The following is a 19,981-nucleotide window of genomic DNA, read 5'->3' as shown; positions in this document are numbered from 1 at the left end:
CGTGGTACTGAGTCTGTCATTTGTAGCACTGAGGTCACCTGATATACTGGTCTACATTTAAAGAATTATATGTGTTCATGTAGGGACACTGTATTATTAAAGAGGCTGATTGCATTCATCATTTATTGACCCGCCTATGTTCCGCTTATGTCCTACAGCAAACACTTACACAGCGGCCCATGAATTTTTTGATTGCATTTTTTTTTTTTTTTATATTGCAGTGGATTCTAAATGCCTGATTCATTGCCTCCATTATGTTTCCCTGAAAGTGTAGCAAAAGTTAGATTGGGCAGGCCTGAAAGGTCAAGTTCAGCCCGTAACCCCGATATGTCATCTGACAATCAGCTCATTCAAGCCACTTGACCCCAGCTGACAAATTTTTCCTCTCAGTGCAGTTAACTGATTCCCTTCTTCTCCGCTTGCAAATGTAATTCTCGGCACCTTAAACTGTCAACCAAACCTTCATTTTGTTCAGCGGTGTCCCCAGCCACCTACATGAAACTGCTCATGAAGTCTCAGGATAACAGTGAATTACAAGAAAGGTCCGATAATTTGCACATGAACACATGCCGTATTTATAAGCGCTGCTTTCAGCTTGTAGAAATTAAACTTAGAGCTTCTGTGTAGGGGACGGATGAGCCACTCCTGCAAATACGCTTCGATTTTATTGTTATTGGTGTAATGTTGGTGGCACGCTTTGGCAACACAGCATGATGGAACCTGGTTGGATTCCCACAAGGGTTTGCGTGTTCTCCCTGTGTCTGCATGGGGTTCTCTCCGATTTCCTCCCACAGTCCAAAAACATGCAGCAGGTTAATTGGAAAACAAAAATGGGTGAATGAGTACATGGTTTTTTGTTTATATACGTGGCCCTGCGATTGACTGGCGACCAGTCCATGGTGCACTCCGCCTCTCGCCCGATGACGGCGTCCCCCGCGACCCCGAGCGCAGGATAAGCGGCAGATGATGGATGGATGGATGAATGTTGTAATGTTATATTTTCCCACTGCTTGCCTCTCAGAGCAAAACACATTACCTTTGCTTTCAAGCCAATCACCGCGGAGGCAGGTATTTTCTGGAACAGTCCCAGAAAAAAAATGTTGGTGTCACGATGCATAATTGAAGAGATTTAAGAATAGAGAAAAACCAAAGGTATTGCTTAGTGACTGTAGTGTTCAGAAAAGAACCCCCATCTGTAAAAGTGGATTTTAAATCTATCCGTGCGAAAAAATATAGACTAAAGTTGTAAAAAAAAAACTTTATGTTTCAGTTTGCTGTCTTGCAGTGACTCGGTAAAGCCATTAGGTCCGTCCACATAAAAGTTCGTTGTTGTCTGCAAAACGATAGAGCAAAGTCGTCAGTGGATGAACTTTTATCGGGGACATAGAGCAGAAAATGAGTTTGACATAGCCTTTTGCGATCGGCAATCTGTAGGGGCTCCCTGTTTTTTTGTTGTTTTTTTTTTGAAGACTGATATGTGAGGCGTCACTACCTTGGCGTTTACATCTGGTATTGAAAAAGTCTTTTTAACTGGTGGTTCAGTTAATTAAGACATAGGGGAATGTTTTCTTTTCTTGCACTGTGCATTAGGTGAAATGTTTTCAACTCTGCAGCTTTTCCTTGGGTCTAATTGCCTCTGTGCAAATACACAAAATCATATGGAGTCACACAAAAACATACAGTAAACAAAGAGCAAGGATACGCCGATCGCTGAGCGCATGCACAACATGCCATCTGTGTGTCAGACATCACAGCTGCAGCATGAGGGAATATTTACATAGAAGCTTTACCAGAATTATCTGGCTGTAAAACCAAAGCAGATTCATCAATAGTTAATATTGAATTAACCAAAGACTTGTTAATTTCTGATCTATTACCTTGCAGGGTAGTAGGACAATACAATTTGCCAAAGACCTTCAAACAGAAGATTTTCAAGGAAGCCTATAAAAGGGAAAACTACATCAGTAGTTTTTGCTGGCGGTTGATTAGATGCTTATGTTTACATTCCTACATCTAAAAAGTATTTCCCATTCTTTGGATCATAACTGTTGCGGGTGAAGAGAGCTCTGTGGAACGCTCGTGTCCTGATGGGTCAACGAGTCCTAAGCATGACCCTGCAAGACAGTATAGATTACAGAGTCCCAATGGGCACAACAGCCTCCAGTTTTGCCTTAACTACATAAAATCCCTCCTTTGCCTGAACCTTAAGGGTCAACATCATTGTGTATTCCTGGGCTGCCAGTTCCTTGGGGGAGTCTAAGCTCACAGCGGTGTGTTAGCAAGCTGTTGGAGCACGGCTGTAAATGATTCATATTGTGCGGGCAGGCACGATCATGCTAGTACAGATTTTAAAGGAGCAGCTGAATAATGTCCTCTAACTCAAAGTTTCAGGTCCCTGGGTGGATATAATGCCCCAGGTTACTTCTATTAATAAGGAAGAAATGATTGCCTTCGCTGTGTAATGTTGTTCACATATGTTCCAGTAGATTTTTGACAAAATGTGGCAATGAAGGGCAAGTATGCCGGGCATCCTCAAATCACTGCAAAGGTGATTATAATCCACTCGAGGTCTTTCTGGCACCAGTACCCTTGTTGAAATGTACAGTTGGTGAAAATTAGACACTTTCTCATAATTTACTCTCCTCTTTTTTCGCCGTTCTCTGGGGCCTCATTCTCTCATCTGTCCCTTATCTCAATCTCTTTTTTTTTTTTGTCTGTTCTCCAACCCCTTTTCCCCTTGCTCTGCACACTCTGTTCTTTCCAGGGAAGATGGAGGAGTAGGATAAGGTTAAAGTCCCACACCGGGGCCAAATAGATACTATTAATTCAATCAGGGGACTAGTTGGGGTGGGTCAGGCCTTTGTCCAGTCATGATTAAGTGATGCTATCAGTTATCAATTGTAATGAGCTTTTGTGGCTCTCTATGAGATTTGTGCCGTGAGAAGAAATAATAACATCTCGGTCTGATGCTAAGAGGTAGGTCCAGACACCGATCGCATCTTGAACTAAGGATATAATAGAGAAGGTATTATGGCAAAAAAAAAAAAAAAAAAAAGTTTTATTTTTTTTTTTTTAATAAAGTTAATGTGACACTAATATGGAGAAAAATGTGATTGAAAAAAAAAAGGTTTTAGATTTTGAAAAATATAAAAATAATCAAGTAGGTCACAGTTGTTCTGGCACAAACCCATTCTTAAGGCCAAAAACAAGCCAACAAAACACCCAACAAAGTTCACACCAGGAAACATCATGGCTTTCATTAATTTTATGAAACTTTAGTGGAACTTGAGCATTGGTCTGCCGCTACAATGTAATGGAATAAGTCTGAATTAGTACCAACCTGTTATTTCATATAGGGGTTTTAACAAGGGTTGGACCTATAAGTTGAATGCTATTGTCGAAAAAAGGACTTTGTGCACTCGCCACAGTGAAATAGGATACGAATTGTTCCGATTTATTTATTTTTTAATGTTGCCTCGAGTGATATGATGCATGGTGCTCACTTTGGTCCTTATTATCGTTCCACAACAAAACCACGGATAAGCTTTTTCACTGACTAAACTTTAGTAAGTGCTTAATACACTGCAGAGTTAAGGAAACACAAACAATTCTTACATTTTACACACCTACGAAGGTAAAAATGAAAGGAAAAAAGTACTGCACACATCATTTCACCGGGTCCAAAACCCTGCGATAATCCGAGTAACTCAAATGTTTTCTCCCAAGAAAGTTTTCCTGGATCCAATAAAAGGAGTCAACAAGGAATCTCACCAATTGTCAACATCAATTCAACGTATAGAAACAAAATATGTTTGCAGTTTTGCATCCAGTTTTGACCCTCTTACGTCTAGTGAGGCCGTTAGTGGCCAAAGAGCCAAATGTCTCCTTGAGAGGAGGAAAAAGCTATTTGCAAGGGTTTTTTTATACTGAGCTCATACTTGGGGAGTAACACAGCACCAAAGGAATGTTAATGGCGCTACATACCTGCAAGTAACTGCTCCCTATAAGAATTACCCCCAAAATCTGCTAATTCAGATTGAAAGGTTCTTCTATTTGATGTGGTTTTCTTGTTTGAACTTCCTGCTGAGAGAGAGCTCAATCTTTGCAGTTTAACAGATGTCAAGTTAAGTTAGAGTTTTATGAACATAGCATAAATTCAAAACAGTTTCTTCAAAGGGCTTCAGCTTACATCAGCACCTGCTATTCCCACACCCCTTGATCCAGAACCAGAGCACATGTAAAAGGACAACTAATAAGTGATTAAAATGTGAATCATTAAATGCCACCTATACCCTCATTTTCCAACCTCAAGCAACGAATAATCATTATAACCTTGATACACCAACCGTTGTTGTACCTTTAAATCAGACAATATTTTCAACCATAGTAAAGAGTGCATTATCGATACTGTCTTTTCCCTTTCAAATTTAAATAATTCATTCAATGTAACATTTGCATTCAGTTTTTATGGGACCTCGGTGGCAGTTCCCTCCTGCTTTTATCACAATGTCCTCTACTGTACGTGCCTTGGTTCTCAGCATTTCTACATTTTGCCTTTGGCTGCAGCATTTTAAGCCAACAACCTCTTTTCTCTTTTAGTTGTGAACAATAAGCTGCGCAACTATCGGAATATTCCTTTAGCCTTTGCAAATAACCGTGATCCTTTTAAACTGCTCAGAGCCCCTATGATTCATGATGTGGGTGATTTAAGTGCACATATGAATCTGAGATAAACCCAAGGGCAAATTACTGAATGGCTTAGAAACATACCAACATAGGAATAACAAACAGCCCCGTGTGCAGAGGCAACAAGAACTATGGGAAGAGCCTATTACACAGGACGGCTGAGAAAAGCCCCACCAGGCCTGGAGTGATGCACTAGCCTAGTCTCATCTCTCTCATAACGTTATTAAAAGTTTGAGCCTGGAGGCCATGAAGGTTTAGTTGAGGATTATTATTTCAAGCTTCCTGCAAAATAAATCAATCCTTTATCAAAGTCCATGGTCCCCATGAACTGCGTAATCAAATTGAACAGTGTTCTAGGCAAGTATCTTGTTACCGTTCTATTAAATTGAGCTATTGCTGAGGGAGATGACTCAAAAATAGCCTACCATATAAGACATGGGTATTATGAGCAGACAATTGAAAAATTCCATAAATTTGACACTGAAACATTTTTCCTAAAGGATTCTTCCTTTGAAGTATTTTTTTTCTGTCTTCAGTACCTTTTGAGGGCTCGAAATGTTTGGCGATAAGAAAGAAGAAAGCGACTAAAGAATTCAGCCCACAGCATGTGAGGCTAGCTGTAGTGTACCCTTTGCATTTTTAATATGGCAACATTTTACCCAATGTACCAGTTAAATCCTCTTTTCTCGAAGAATTCTTACTCTCCAAAGTTTGCGGGGGGTTGGCCAAGGGTGCCTCTGTGACATTTAGATGGAATATATCGGCCATACCAATGCCCATTGTTATCCCATATTCCTGTAGTGCAATTTCTGAGCAACAATATCTCTCTGGACACCGTGCTCGCGCTATGTGGCTGTTGCGCATTTCCTTGCCCTGTGATTGGACGAAACCTTCTTGCAGGCTCTGCACTTTTTATTCAGCCAGTCCCTGTTGAATTGCACCCATCAAGGGGCAAAGCAGATGGAGTGCTTTAGCTGTTATGTTAAATGAAGAAGATGACAGTGAATTTGAGAATATGCTGATGATGCCACTTGAAAAGCAATTCCTTCGGAATTTAGAGGACACCGTGTTTCCTGCACTGGATTTCACCTTTGGGATGATATGAAATATTGGCCCGGCCAGTGTTTGAGCCCTTTAAACAATACTGGATTATAGTTTTCTTTTTTGATTGGTTGCTTCATAGCAAGCACAGGAATACGAAAACCCTGAGATATAAACATTTTGTTGACAAGCGGTAAAATATTCCAGTGAAAGCAACACGCTCTGTAAATGTGTAAACACATTCCAGGGCAAGGAGGGACAAAAAAAAAAAGTAGTTGAATGAAAATTTTCTATCATGCAACTACTAAGACCTCACTGCTGGCTCCAAAACTGTTGGTTACATTTAACTAGTTTCCTTTTTATTTATCCCAGTTAAGATTTAGCCTGAAGCAACATCATTTAGCGCTTACAGATTTCAGAGTCGAATCCTGACGACAACACGCTCAGAATCCCCAAAAGGGCAATATAATATGATGTTTCCTGATGTTAAACAGGTATTTCAAATAGTTTTTAACATGAGAAAAGTTTGTTCTTTTTCTCTGGGTATACTACAGAGTTAAACCGTGATTAGGGATAGGGCGAGAAGCCCGGTCTTCTGGGAAGGATCTGGAGTAGAGCTGCTCTCCTTTGCATCCAGGGGAGTCAGATGAGGCGCCTCGGGCATCTTGGGGAGACCCTGGGGAAAACCAAGGACTCGCTGGAGGGACCGTCTCTCTGCTGGCCTGGGAACCCCTCGGGATCCCCCCGGAAATTCTGAGCCAAGTGGCTGCGTCCCTCTGCTTCGACTGCTGCTCCAGTGACCTGACCGAAGCATCGGAGGATGGATGGATGGATGGATGGATGGACGGGTTTACTACCTACTTTTTCGGTGGAAAGTGATCATGGACTTTATAGCCGATGCACAGCATCGTAATGTCTTGGAGGAACTTTGAAAGCACATCTACACAACCGTCACGAAAAGAGCTGCCGACCTTTAGCGCGCTTATCAGTGGGTGTGTAACAGAGATAATTTATTACTGTCTGATCGTGATTTAGTTCTTCTTTGACTCGCTTTCACAGGGTAAGATCGCTGTTTTAAATAGCAACATAAACATTTGCGATAACTGTCAGTCACAAGTTCAAATATCAGTATCAATATCTTATTGCCGAATTATCCATACGATCCTTCCTCTATAATGTAATTCGTTCCATTGTTCAAATCTGCTCTAACCTTTGTCAGTTGAGAATTAGTTCATAAAAAAAATGTTTTTTTAATTTATTTTCTTACTTTATTCTTTTTATTTGAGTCATATCTTTCTTTCTCTGTCATTGTTAAAAATGTTGCTGTCACTTTCTACGTCTGACATTTAGAAAAAAGGCGCATGTAAACGTTAAATAACGTTAGCTAATAGCTAACACGTTTAGCTTTAGTTTTTATGTTACAGTGTCTTGTAAAGAACTTATGGTCTGACATTGTGTTTGTTACGCAACAAACAAAGAGCATCAGCAGCAAGACGTGCAGGTGGCGGCGAACGTGGATCTGTTCACTGAACATTCTGCAGTCACTGATCTGTTTTTAAATGACATAAAATTTAATCCAGCAAAAGATCAGACGACATATTCTTTTTCTACTTCCATTTTTAGCTAAGATGCTTTTAGAAACATAGCTGTGTCTGAAATTGTAGCATATGACTCACAGATGAGTCAACAAATTACTTGGTGACCTTTACATGGACTGATCTGTTTATACATGAAGATGACAGGGCTCGTCATTCCCCTGCATAAAAAGAACTCCATTACGCAGTGCCCCCCAAGGACAAACAGTGTGATTTTAAAAATACTTCGACTGAGTAACCACATTCAGCTAATCTTTCTCTAAACTTTCATCAAAACCCAGTTGGTGGGTTCTCGAGGGCTGGACCGCAGCTGACTCACAGTCCTATTTTTTAACCATTTTGAGGGCAATTATAACATCATAGAAAAGCTATTATGATACTTGGATCAACATTAGTCTCAGAAACCCCGAGCTGAATTCCAGTGACAAACATAACCCAAACAAAGTCAAAACTAAATTTATCTTTGAGAAATTTAACAGCATGCTGTTTGCCAGGAGCTGATAACAGATAATCCCTTTTCTTCATAAAAGTTGAAAAATATATCAGGGTCACCATTTTTCTATTTCATAAGGGACACTCTAGCCATCAGCTATAAGCCAAATCTATGACAAAATCCGACTGCTTTGAAGTTAAAAATGAAATGCAATATCCAGATGTGAATAGATACTTAGCTTGCCATTTGTAATGGGTATTTTGCAAGACTACTTCTTGTCCGTTTCTTTCTGGTCCGACACTGTGCATCCCTCCAACATCATCCTGTGTTCTTTACATATTAAGTACAAAATTAGATGTCGACTACTGCTTAATAAAAGAAAAGAATGACTTGACAGGTTATACGCACTCGCCTGAAAGCTGAGCTCCTTACCCATCAGTTAAATGAATAAAATCATAGGCTCAGAAAATCGCTTACCGGAGCAGTCATGCAGTACCGGCAGATATCTTGGTCAATCTGCTCTGATGTTAATGCAACTTTCCGGTTACTACTTTATGCTCGTGTTACTATTTTTGAGTGTGAGGTCGAAATTGTCGTTCCAATTTGTTTTCTCAAAGGGCTCTCTTTTGTTTTTGTTTTTTGTAAATAATCCCAACGTCGTGAGTCCTCATGTAAAGAAGGTTATGCACTCGAAGTTACGTTGTGCTTGGATGATGACATAATCATTCTGGAGAGGGGACATTTGTCGGGTAACTATTGGAGCAATTTGAAAGAGAATAGCGTCATTAAATACAAACACAAATACAAATTTAGCTCATAATGAGAGCCATAGATGTAACTGAAAGCTTTGGAAGAGGGAGTAGGTCCTGGGTTTCCTGGCTGTCTGTCCTTTTGTGCAAAATTTGCATTTTCCCCTAGTTCAGTCTCCCAGGTCCTTGTGCTTGTTTCTAAATCTTTTGTGGCATATGGAGTTGGTCAGATGCTTTGCTTCTCATTCAAGTGGCCTCCTCAAGAAAGTAGCCCAGCCCAGTTTCCAGGATAAAAGGAATTAACAAGCAACCACACTGTACGTTTCCCCTAACATCCAAGACATGTTTATTCAGAAGGAAGCAATTCTACTGACCAAAAAAGAACTCTTGAGGCAATTTAATATAATGCCTGGATGATTTGTGTCTGTGCATGATATTAATGAATGCTTAATGAGGTCACAGATGTGACAAATGTATAGAGTAATGCAGAATTGGACAGATTCAAGTGACGTGTTACGAGTGGATCTCGTCCCTCCCTGAGGAAAAGAACAAGTGCCAGAATGACGTACAGGTTTATAAAACTTCCCCAAGTAAAGCTTGATTTTTTTTTTTTTTACCCCAAGAGATGAAATAAATACAGGAAATCATGACCCCGGAGGTGTTACTGAGGATGGGTTAAGTGAAAATGACACTGACAATGTGTTATGGAAGTCAAGAAGTTGAAAGTGGAGTTTCCCTTTAATCCTCTTCTACATTTCTGACCCTGGTGAGTCCTTGTGCTTTCCTTCCTCATACTCACACTCTATATACATCAAATTCAAATGTACACGGCTGTATGCTAGGTTATAATGTCAAATCAAGTGGGTTTGAGATAAAATAACTTGCACAGTGCTAACCAGGGCTCACACCATTTTCAAAGTCATGTTATGCGTATTCCACGTGAAGTAAAACAAGATTCATCGCCCAATCTGGGTCATGTATGTTTGGTATCAATGAGTCATATTTGCATTAGTGACTGGCTAGAATAGGAGACATAAATAATATACATTCAAGATACAAGTATGCATGGAAAGTGCTTTAAATAGCTATATTTTATTCAGTCCATAATGCTAATGGATGGCTAATATTTGATTCCTAGATTTTTAATTTTCTCCTTTACATATGCTCCTTGACAGACTCTCACACATACAGGACTGTCTCAGAAAATTATAATATTGTGATAAAGTTCTTTATCTTCTTTAATGCAATTACAAAAACAAAAATGTCATACATTCTGGATTCTTTACAAATCAACTGAAATATTGCAAGCCTTTTATTATTTTAATATTGCTGATTATGGCTTACATCTTAAGAAAACTCAAAAATCCTATCTCAAAATATTGAAATATCGTGAAAAAGTAATTTTTGTTTTTTTAATTGCATTACAGAAGATAAAGAACTTTATCTCAATATTCTAATTTTCTGGGACAGACCTGTATTAACAACTTTATTTATCCCGAAGGAAATTGTTGTGCCAGAGTTACAAGAAAAACATAACAATAATAAATATTAGTAGAAAATTGTATAATCAGTAAAAAAAGTAAACAGTAAACAGTCTGTGGTCATATAACTGGGGGCTTTACCAGCACCCATCGTGTTATTCCAGTATGTTCAGGATGTGAACAAGAGCGGAAACACAGCGCCAAAATAGCTGCAACTTCAAAAAAAATGTCCAAAAATCAGCAAACCATTTTGAATGAAACAGCAGTGAGCTTTTTTTTTTGTTTTGTGCTGACCTTCAAGTGATTGTGATGCTGATCTATGTCATCTGAACTAAAGTGGCAAAAGCAGGCTTGAATTGTCTGGACGAACAGGGTGCAGGTGCACTTGACATCGGCTGAAGAGTTAGGGTGAAGAATAGTGGGAAATGGAACAAGTGACTTGGAATCTGATTCATTCATTGTGTCCTTGGAGAGAGAGATAGGGGAAAGACTGCAGTGCGCCGCAAAGAGAGGGAGCTAGTGAACCAGAAAGCTTTCCTCGTGGTAGTAATCAAAGTATCCTCCCCATGACACGTCCTCTCTCAGCCTTTTAAGTCTTCTCTCGCACACACTCTTTCTATTCTATTCTCGCAGGCGCACACACATGACCGGCCTTCCCTCGGTGGCAGAGCCCACGTTAGATCAGATTAGCGTTCACAGTCGCAGTCCTGGAGAGGCAGCGAGCACCAGAATGCAGTCAAGCTGCACACATGCAAGAAGTGTACAATAAACTAGACTCGGCGGGGGATGATTAGTTGTTCTCCGGTAGATGGAAATGTTTGCTCCTGCTCCCGTGATTAGATTAACAGTCCTTTTCCCGAGTGTTTTTCTGAATGAAAGGCCTCATCCTAATTGCTTGTTGTGTTTCTTCCTCTTCATCTACTACAAATACCACTACCTTTAATAGATGTGCAAAATGACCCTCAAGAATAGTCTAATTTCCCTGCTTTCACTGCAGTGCAGTTCCGTGGCACGCCAGTTCCCCGCATTCTGTCTTGTCTCCATTTGAAAGCTGTCCGAGCGTAACATTCAAAAATAAAACTTAAAAACAAAAAAAAAAAAACACGCCAAAGGAGATGCACTGAAGCAAAGGAGAAACAAAAAGCAATATCATTTCATGCATTGTCAAGACCTGTTGTTTGGATTCCACAGTTGCATTTCTACAGCGTGAGCCAATTCCACAGGAATGATGCAGTGAATCAATTGTGAATCACTGTTGTCCTCATCCAAAAAATGAAAGAAAAATACTGGTGTTTTGCCATTTTGACGGATTTGTTATTTGAGCTGTGGCAGTGTGGAAGTTTGGAAGGCGTAATTCATTTCTATCACACAATACAGAACCGGGGACTACCAAAATGACAGAGACTGTCTGGGCAATCGGTTGGATATTGTGTTGAAATACTCTTTACATGTGAGAATTAACAGTGTGGGAATGACTACGCTTTGAAGGATTAACTGTCCCGGTGTCTGTGAGGATATCCTAATGAAAATGTGGTTTCCGTCGCTGGAAACGTGTGCTGGAATTATAAGGTTAGCAGCGGCTGTGTGCAGTTTGCTTTTTGCAAGCAATCGGTGTGTATAACAATACATTATTGATTCTGCCACAGAGCATTTTATAAAGAGAGAGGGAGGAAGATCACATGCCTGATGAAGTGGTCAATGGAGCCCTCAATCAGAGGATGCAAGGAAAGAAAGTAGGATGGTGCTTATTATCGATTCGAAACACGCATTCGCACACTTCCACTGACTAACATCTCAACATCGGCCCGGTACGGGATGAAAAAAAAGCTCTTTGTGCATTTATCTTCGGGGGACTGGTTAGCCTACGACTGCACATTGGATGTTGCGTTTTTAAAACAAGCTCAGATCTGCTCCGACAAAACCCCGCGGGCCAGCGATTCATTAGTGTTTTATTTAAAGTCGAAGTCAGTAAGTCATTTAGAAGCTGTTTTTTTTTTTTTTTTTTTTTAGATAATATTGGAACACCGCAGCCAGTTAAGACCCTGATTTTAGGGTTCCCTTAGAACACTTAAGAAAAGGGTAATTCCCTTGCAAGAACGAGATTGCCACCACAAGGAAAGTATCCAGAGATAACGTGTATCGGTAGAATATGTATTTTGTCTATAGCGAATAATAAAATGCAAAGGTTGAAATAAAACATGATATTGGTAACTGCGAGCAGAGCAGCCTCTTACACACAAATGATTGCAGAGGAGCCGAGTGTATGATAAGTGACAAATTTCAATTCCGGTAAGGCAAGTCTCCATCTCTGATGTTTCTCGGGTTCAGCCATCCGTCCCTCTGAGACAACAGAAAGGGAATACTGCTGGTCACTGATAGGCGTGCTGTGAGGCTTCAGCATCGGCCGCTTTGTTTGGGTTTCATTTACGGCGAGTGACAGAATTGACACAGACGCAGAGATCCCTTTCTGTACATTTTATTTACAAAATGTATTAAAATTCTCTGTACAGTACCTCACGAATGAGGCTCGGCAAATTATGCATGCATTTCTTGCTCTTATGTACCCACGACAATGCCTGGCAATTTTACGTTTGCGGGGGTTGAGGATTACAAAAAATAAAAAGGTGGAACTGATTTACAATAATAATAAAAAAAAAAAAAAAAACAGGGTGGAATTTTCTAAAGTTAAACTAATGTCATCTGGTGAGTGTTAGAGCTTCTCAGGCATCACTGCTTTCGCATGCACTTTTTTTTTTTAAGAAAAACAAATCGGATTAAAACAAATCAACCGAAAAAAGGATATCAATCCGTCATCTTGTAATATAAATATTGTATCTAAATGTACACACCGATCTCAAGTCATTTTTTCTTCACATTATCAGTTTCTTTTATATATATAAAACTATTTGCCCACAGTTTTAGGCAATTAGATAATTATCTTTCTAAATCCTATGGAATCACAGTCTTTTTGAAAGAAGAGGAATTATTACAGCAATGTGGAAATGTGCTAAGCTCCAGGGCCCTCCCCCCCTGGGTAAAATTTATTTTTCCTATTCATACATTGTTCATTTTCATTTATCATGTGAAGTCACCAAACACTGCAATGCTCATTGAAATAAATCAAATTAAAAGCAAACCACAGCTCATTGTAAAATGTGCAATTGTTTGGAGAAAAATTCAAGGTAACCCAAAATTCTACTGTTTAAAAGCCATTACTATTATCCTTGAATTGGACTGCAGTTCATCTACAATTGAGTCACCCTTTGTGTTTGGTTTTACTTTCATTTACAGAGTAACTTTAGCCGTAAGGGAAAAAATGGAGTGAATTAGTGCTCTTCTGCTATTTTTTTTTTTTTTTTTTTTACAAACTGTAAATCACATGTAGATTTCATAATCAAGCATGGATACTTTTCTTTTCACAGTCTTTCATACAAAACACACCCATGGCAGTATTGGATATGCGAACAATGGCCTAGTTCTGCAGGATGCAGAACCCACACCAGATCATCTTTTTATTTTTATTTTTTTAAATTTTAATCTTAGCTTGTTCCTTTAGCCTGTCAGAAGACAGTGGCAGCAGCACCAAAGTTGAGAGTACAAACAACACACTTATAATTGTTTTGGGCTCGATGTCATTTCACTCCAATGAGATTGGTTTGTCAGTTAAGCGAGAACAAGGTCACGATGAGTGACTCACAACAGTATAAAAGCTACCCTCTAATAACCAGTGTCTTACAGTGCACTGAATAGATCTAGGAAATGTATTTTAACACGTATAACCAGAGAAAACCTGGCGGCAGAGGGATGAAGAGTAATCTGATCACGATGATTACAAGAAACCAATTAGACCCCTGTCATATGAGATTCTGTCTTCTTCTGTCTGGCACTTCAAAATGTGCTTAGGTTTGCAAATGATGGCTTTAGTTCTCTCATTCATTGTAACATGTCAAATATATGTCTATATTATGCGTGTGTGTGTGTGCGTGTTTGTGTTTATATTTCTTGATCACTGCACCATTCTTCTTTTTTGTAATGAGTTTCAAGCAAAAAGCAATATCGTTGTGAATGAGTTGCATTGATTGGACTTCCATAAGGCACTGAGAGGAGGGAACCACATCGGCTCTTCCCATGACTAGTCCAGTTGTGTCGTCTCTGGAGATTATCTCTCTGTGTCCGCCCAAGAGGATTTGGCTTGGAGCTCAATTTTCATGATCCAGTCTATCCATAGATGTTTAGTCACATTTGTAAGGGACAATAGAAGTGTTTCTTAAACCTGCAGCAGCATACAGGGCAGATTCAAAAATAACAAGACTTTAGGTTTACACAATTGTCAAGTCACATTTACATACATGTTCAGCTGTGCGGCTCGTGTTGGGCGAACGCGGGGCTCCAGCCCACACAATGTGAATTTATGCAAACAAGATATTAACATCATGCCACCGTGTTACACACACAAAAAAAAATTGTTTGTATCTCTCTGCCTCTGCAGAACGGAATTAAAATTTCGAATTAAAATTGAAAATCACCAATCGATTAAGTCGAAACACAACCACCGCTAATTTGACAATATGTTTGAGTGAATGTAAAACGGTTGCATTCCCAGTTCAAATGAATTCATCGAGAATATCCCTTGGGTCATCTACCTGCTAATTCAGTGCAATATGTTTTGTCTTCTGTTAACACGTCAGGCTTCTTTTCATTCTAAACATACATGCATCGCACTGAATCTTTTCAGTGCACTTTAGTGTATTCCTTAATTCTACACGGCATTTTAGACATACCTTGCGGGCTTATTTTACTTTTGGGATGGACAATGCGAGCTTTGATTGGAAATGACTTCTCTATTCCACACAAGGAATCGTCCCCGTGGAAGCACGCCTTGATGATCTGATCAATATGTTTTCATCAATAATGGGTTAAATGGGTTTGTGGTTAAAAAGCCCAGAGATTGGTATCACCGCAGCTGATTACTTTTCCTCAACAAGGGGATACTACATCAGGTTTGCTTCCTCTCGAGCCAATGTGCAGCATTTCATTTATTTATTGACCTTGAATCTCTGAACACCTCTCATTAGGTTTAAATGTTGTGAACATCTGATGGCAGTATTAGAATCACAAAATACTTTAATTAGAAGTATACAGGTTTTTGACGACGTATGTGACACAAAAGGAGCGCATCTGGTTACGGCTAAGTGTTTTTAGCCACCATGTACCCTTAGGCAATACCCATGTAACAAAGCATGCACAATATAACAGATTTTTGTATTCAAGCGGGCGTTTACGCTCTGCATCTTCTAAGAACATGACAACTTTAAACTATTTCACAAACAGCACCAACACAAAAACACACAAAAATGAATAATTTACTGGAGCAGACATGACAAGAGGCTAAATGATTCATTTTGCACAGCTAGGGGACTTTGAGCACCGTAAAGAGAGGCGGGGACATACCTCTATATCTTAACACTCTCAGTTCCATAAACATTGTAGCCTTCTCTGTATGTGGCAAAGTTCTGGGTGTTGGTCGGGGGAGCCGGCTTAAAATTCTGGGCATTCTTGGCCAATTTCAGCCGTTTGGTTTCTTGTCGTGATTTATAACAGAACTCTATCAGAGCCACCATCATGGCCAGCCCCAGCCCTCCAACCAGAATATAGAAGACACCAGCCACATTGCTTAGGCTCAGAGCACTTGTCTTGTCCTGTGGGAAAGTGAATAGGACAGTTCAGAGGTTTGCGGTGGAATAAGTGTAGCAGAAGAAAATGCATCCTGTATCGTTCAAACTAAGCCTTGCATTGCCTCAACTAGACTGGACAGTGAAATGGCTTTAGCAGAGCATTATACACTTTCTTCAAGAGCCACTGATGACAGTTTATACGGACTATTATACTGGTAGACGTAACACAAATAATTGGTCTGAACTGTTTTCTTTTTTCCAATGGCTGTCACGAGGAGGATCTTAAGACGTCCGTCGTCAAACGGTTCTCCACTGAGGAGACGGAGAAGCCGAGTCTGCGCCTATATTTTGGTGAATGCACTTCAGCTTCCCTGTGCTGCATGTATGAAAAGTGACTTCAGCTCTTGACCATGTTAGGAAGCTGGTCAGTATCGCATAGGTCGATAAGTCTGAGTATCCCTGTCTTTTAAATTCTCTAAGTGACATGTACGTATAACTTTCACTGGCAACATTGTCATACAGTACAGTCAAATTCATTGCAGATGAAGTGCTATTAAAGTTAAAAAAAAAAAAAAAAAAAAAAAAAAAGAAAAAGGTAAGACAAACCACTTTGCTGCTGCTTACTTACCAAACATATTCATTAAAAATTTGTTCATTAGAGTTTTACTATTTGCAGTTTAACCCTTTAAGCGCAGACTTATGTCAATATCAAGGGATATATTTCTTTTATCTCTGGAGTTGGAGCTCAGAGGGTTCAAGAATGATTTTATTATATTCCTCAGCTTCTTGTAATGTGCAAACAGAGCTTTTAACTTCAACTCGGAGAAGTCGCAAGATTTAGAGGATACCCCACAGCGCTCTCTGGCAAGTTACATGCGAGTAACTCATTACGTTAAGAGGCTTTGCTGGTTCATCACACCACGGGAGGCTGAAAAATCTAATAGAACATCTCGATGCAAAAAAGTAACAACAGAAATAAATCAAATTTTCATTAACACTTTGGTAAATAGAAACAGCAGCATAATGGTCAAAGTATCATGAATGTCAAGAATGAAAATGAGCAGAAATATCATTTATTAACAGTTGGTAACTGCCATGATTCAATCAAATTTTTATGTCTCTTAGGCACCTTATCATAACTCCCCATAGTTTTATCATTACAGTGTTCTCCTTATGAGGAAAAAAAAAAGTCTGAATTCTATGGCATAAGAGTACATTTATTTGGGGAATAGGTGCCTTGCCCTATAAGCCACGTGTAAACTGTGTTACAGTTTGTGGCGGGATAACGTTTAATTGCTAAAAAATATAAAATTGAAAAAAAAAAAAAAAAAAAAAAAAAAAAAAAAAACGAGTAAAAGAACAAAATGTATAAAAGATGTTAAAAAGTTCCTGTCTTACATATGAACAGTACTTCAAAATGCAATTTGGAATCAGTACAAAAGACCTGCAGCGACTGACCTTACTTCCAGAGTCCTTGGTTCCACATTCACCCTTATCGTACCACCATTTGTTTTTCAGCTTGTCTAAGATGCCTTGTTCACTGAGTTTCAATACTGCAAGGTTTACAGGAGTTCTTCACGTGGGAAATAACATAAATAACATTATATTATGTTATTTTATGTTATTCAACTTTTAATCTACTACAAACTGTACAAAGCGATAAAGCAGGGTTCCTGGCTATGTCAACATCAAAGAGAGCAGGCATTCTACCTATTACCTTCATAAACCCTACCCTAAAGCCAGGACCTACCCATATCGCTTTGAGTAATCGGCAGACGCTGTTAGCAGGGCGACAAGCAGGTACTGAAAGTACGATCTGCAAATCTGTGCGTATTAGACTAGGTTACATGACTTCGGTGGCAGGTCATGTATCAAAGGGGCTTTCTGAACAGCATTCAACAAGTTCAGTTCAACAAGAGCATGGCCTTGACAAAGTCGGAAAATTGAAAGTTTCGAACAGACGTCGCCCGTTACTTTTTCACTTTCTTTTGGCTGCAGCCTTGTTGCCGAACAATCGGTTCTGAAGGCAAAAAACAAAACAACAGTTTAATACCGAAGCACCAGCAGTTGCAGGTGCTCCGTGGAATTATTGAACATAACTTAAATTTGTATTGATTAATTGCAGGTTCATGTGTTCAAACCAAAGTATATGGAGTTGCAGACCGTGGCCTGAAAAGTACCTGAAATGGCATAATGGTTTAATACTGTTAACTTATTACGAAAGAGCCAGAACTATTAAAGGGCATCTGATAAAAGAAATGAGTCAAGTAAAGTAAAAAAAAAAAAGACTGCATCTCATATTAACAAACTAAAAAGTATGGATTATTTAGGTTTCAGTCTCACTGAAAGATGAACAGTTAACTGAAAGAAAAGAAAAGGAAAGCGCATCAATAAATGAGGGGCATGATTACTCCCTTGGAACAATGCATAATGCACAGGGAAAAGATTTCATCATAATATATCCCTCATAGCCAATCTTCAGAAATGGCTTGCAAGGACCAGACTATTGTCTTGGCTCTGAGAGACATTGATTAACAATGCCATTACCCGGTAACATGCTCGATGTCTGAAACTCAATCTAGACGGCACTGTGTTGTGCTTGGGGGCAGGAAAGAGCTGTGTTAACTGTGTGTGACCGTGCGTGAGTGTTTGTGTGTCTCCTGAAGTCTGCCGGAGCATGGAGCTGTGAGTTGCACGGGCCGAGGTAATGCGGCGTTTGGAACGGAGTGCTCCTGACTGGCTTATTCCATCTAAGCAGGTCTTTTCGCGGAGTCCCGGAGAGACAACAGGCCAGAAAACTGAAAGATGTTACATACCCACAGTATGTGTAATAAAATAACGAGGATAACATAGGGGACAAACGCTCTAGAAAACCAGTTCAAAAGCACAGGGAGGCCTTCTGAGCTGAGGTGATGTAAAGCATAGTAATGTTGCCCATTAAGTGAGAACATTTCTTTTGAATGGACCACGAGGCAGAGTTCAAGCTGTACACTTATCCTCGAGGTATACAACACTTAAATGCAATGCTGTGTTACACACAACCTATTCTGGTACTGTTTGCGAGCCCTCCATGTACCGCCTGTCCAAAAAAAAAAAAAAGTTTAACCTTGTCTCTTTAAGGCATCTTGCTCTTGAAAGCCCGCATACTCTAATTGGGCATCTTCAGAATGTTTTTTCTTTTCATGGGAGCGCCGTGCCCGAAGTGGATGAAAGAGACAACCTTCCGAGCTCCGAAGCATTTCGATCACGTAAATCGATAATTGTGATATGCAAGTTGACTTTCTGTCGAGACGTTCAATGTGATCGAGATCCATCCATAATCTTCAGGCACATGACCCCACCGCGACTGTGATATTTGAAATTAAAACATAACTTGTCGTCATACCGACCTGTGCCGAAATGAATAGAATGCTGCTTCTCTGTATGTTGGTGAAAAGAGCACAATACTTCATGGCACATTATCTGAGTAATGTTACACTAAGTTGCCATGGCTGAGAGGGTTTTCACACTTAGGACCATTATCTACCATAATGGGAAAATCCTTCATCATTTAACCACAGTAAAAAAGAGGGGGACAAGATAGTCAAAACATTCATAGCATGGTTATTAATGAGCTGGGGTAGGAACTGCACGTAGCGGAATCCGACCACAGGTGGTTTATCTGATAACTCATTAAAAAGAAATAAGGTCTTTTCTTTAATTAGAATTCTCACGTTTGCCTGCAATGCTTAGTCCCCTCAAGACGCCGCTGTTCCCCTCGCTTTCCTGTTGGCCTCAGCTGAGCAGCCATTATGACTTTTTTTTTTCTTTTTTTTTTTTTGTTTTCGTGAAGAAGAATTTATCTTGTTGGCTTTACAGCTCATGGGGTCTGGGCCAGTGATACGAAGGTGAAGCAGCAGCCGGTTGAATTAATGCAAAGCCATTGTCTTATGAGAGCCTCTTTGGCGTTCGTGGATGGTAAAAATGGTTGCGCTTTCACGGTACAAAATATCGCAAACTTTACTGGTGGACTAAAAAGAACGGAGGTAAGATTAATATAATCGAATTTTAACCCCCCAAAAAACTACTCTTACGACGTGAAATTTGGTTATCTGCCCTTCAGATGTGAAAGCATGAATAACCAAAGCTCAGCCTTTCACAACTGCAGGGCAGCACGTTCACTACATAATCTCCTTCTACCGGGAGATTTCAGCAACCTTAACCTTGGCAAGAAAGGAAGGAGAAGAAAACAAAAATCCAAATGTGGCCGTGCGCTGTATTTGTCTCTTCATAAAACATAATGCTGAGAGCCAGAAGCGGTATTATTTGTTTGCCAAGCAAT

General features: G+C 39.7%; 1 protein-coding gene across 3 annotated transcripts in view; it reads right to left on the bottom strand.

Moving 5' to 3' along the window:
* Positions 1-12,445: 12,445 nt before the first annotated feature.
* Positions 12,446-19,981, bottom strand: part of gria3b (glutamate receptor, ionotropic, AMPA 3b) — an 84,203-nt gene continuing 76,667 nt past the window's right edge. The window contains exons 14-16 of one of the 3 annotated variants that reach the window (XM_086178946.1): positions 17,119-17,233; positions 15,437-15,684; positions 12,446-14,258 (exon numbers count right to left, since the gene is read on the bottom strand). In XM_086178946.1, the coding sequence (XP_086035072.1) occupies positions 15,439-15,684; positions 17,119-17,233 (361 nt within the window). In that variant the 3' untranslated portion in view covers positions 12,446-14,258; positions 15,437-15,438. The remainder of the gene's footprint in view (positions 14,259-15,436; positions 15,685-17,118; positions 17,234-19,981) is intronic. The other 2 variants (XR_015109252.1, XM_086178945.1) reach the window with 2 other exon arrangements.

The sequence above is a fragment of the Fistularia commersonii genome, chromosome 31 (genome assembly GCF_037954325.1).
Source record: "Fistularia commersonii isolate RoL2024-O1a breed Wild chromosome 31, RoL_Fcom_v1.0, whole genome shotgun sequence".
NCBI classification, from domain to species: Eukaryota; Metazoa; Chordata; class Actinopteri; order Syngnathiformes; family Fistulariidae; genus Fistularia; species Fistularia commersonii.
The sequence above is the reverse complement of the archived record's forward strand: the minus strand, read 5'-3'. Positions and strand labels throughout refer to the sequence as shown.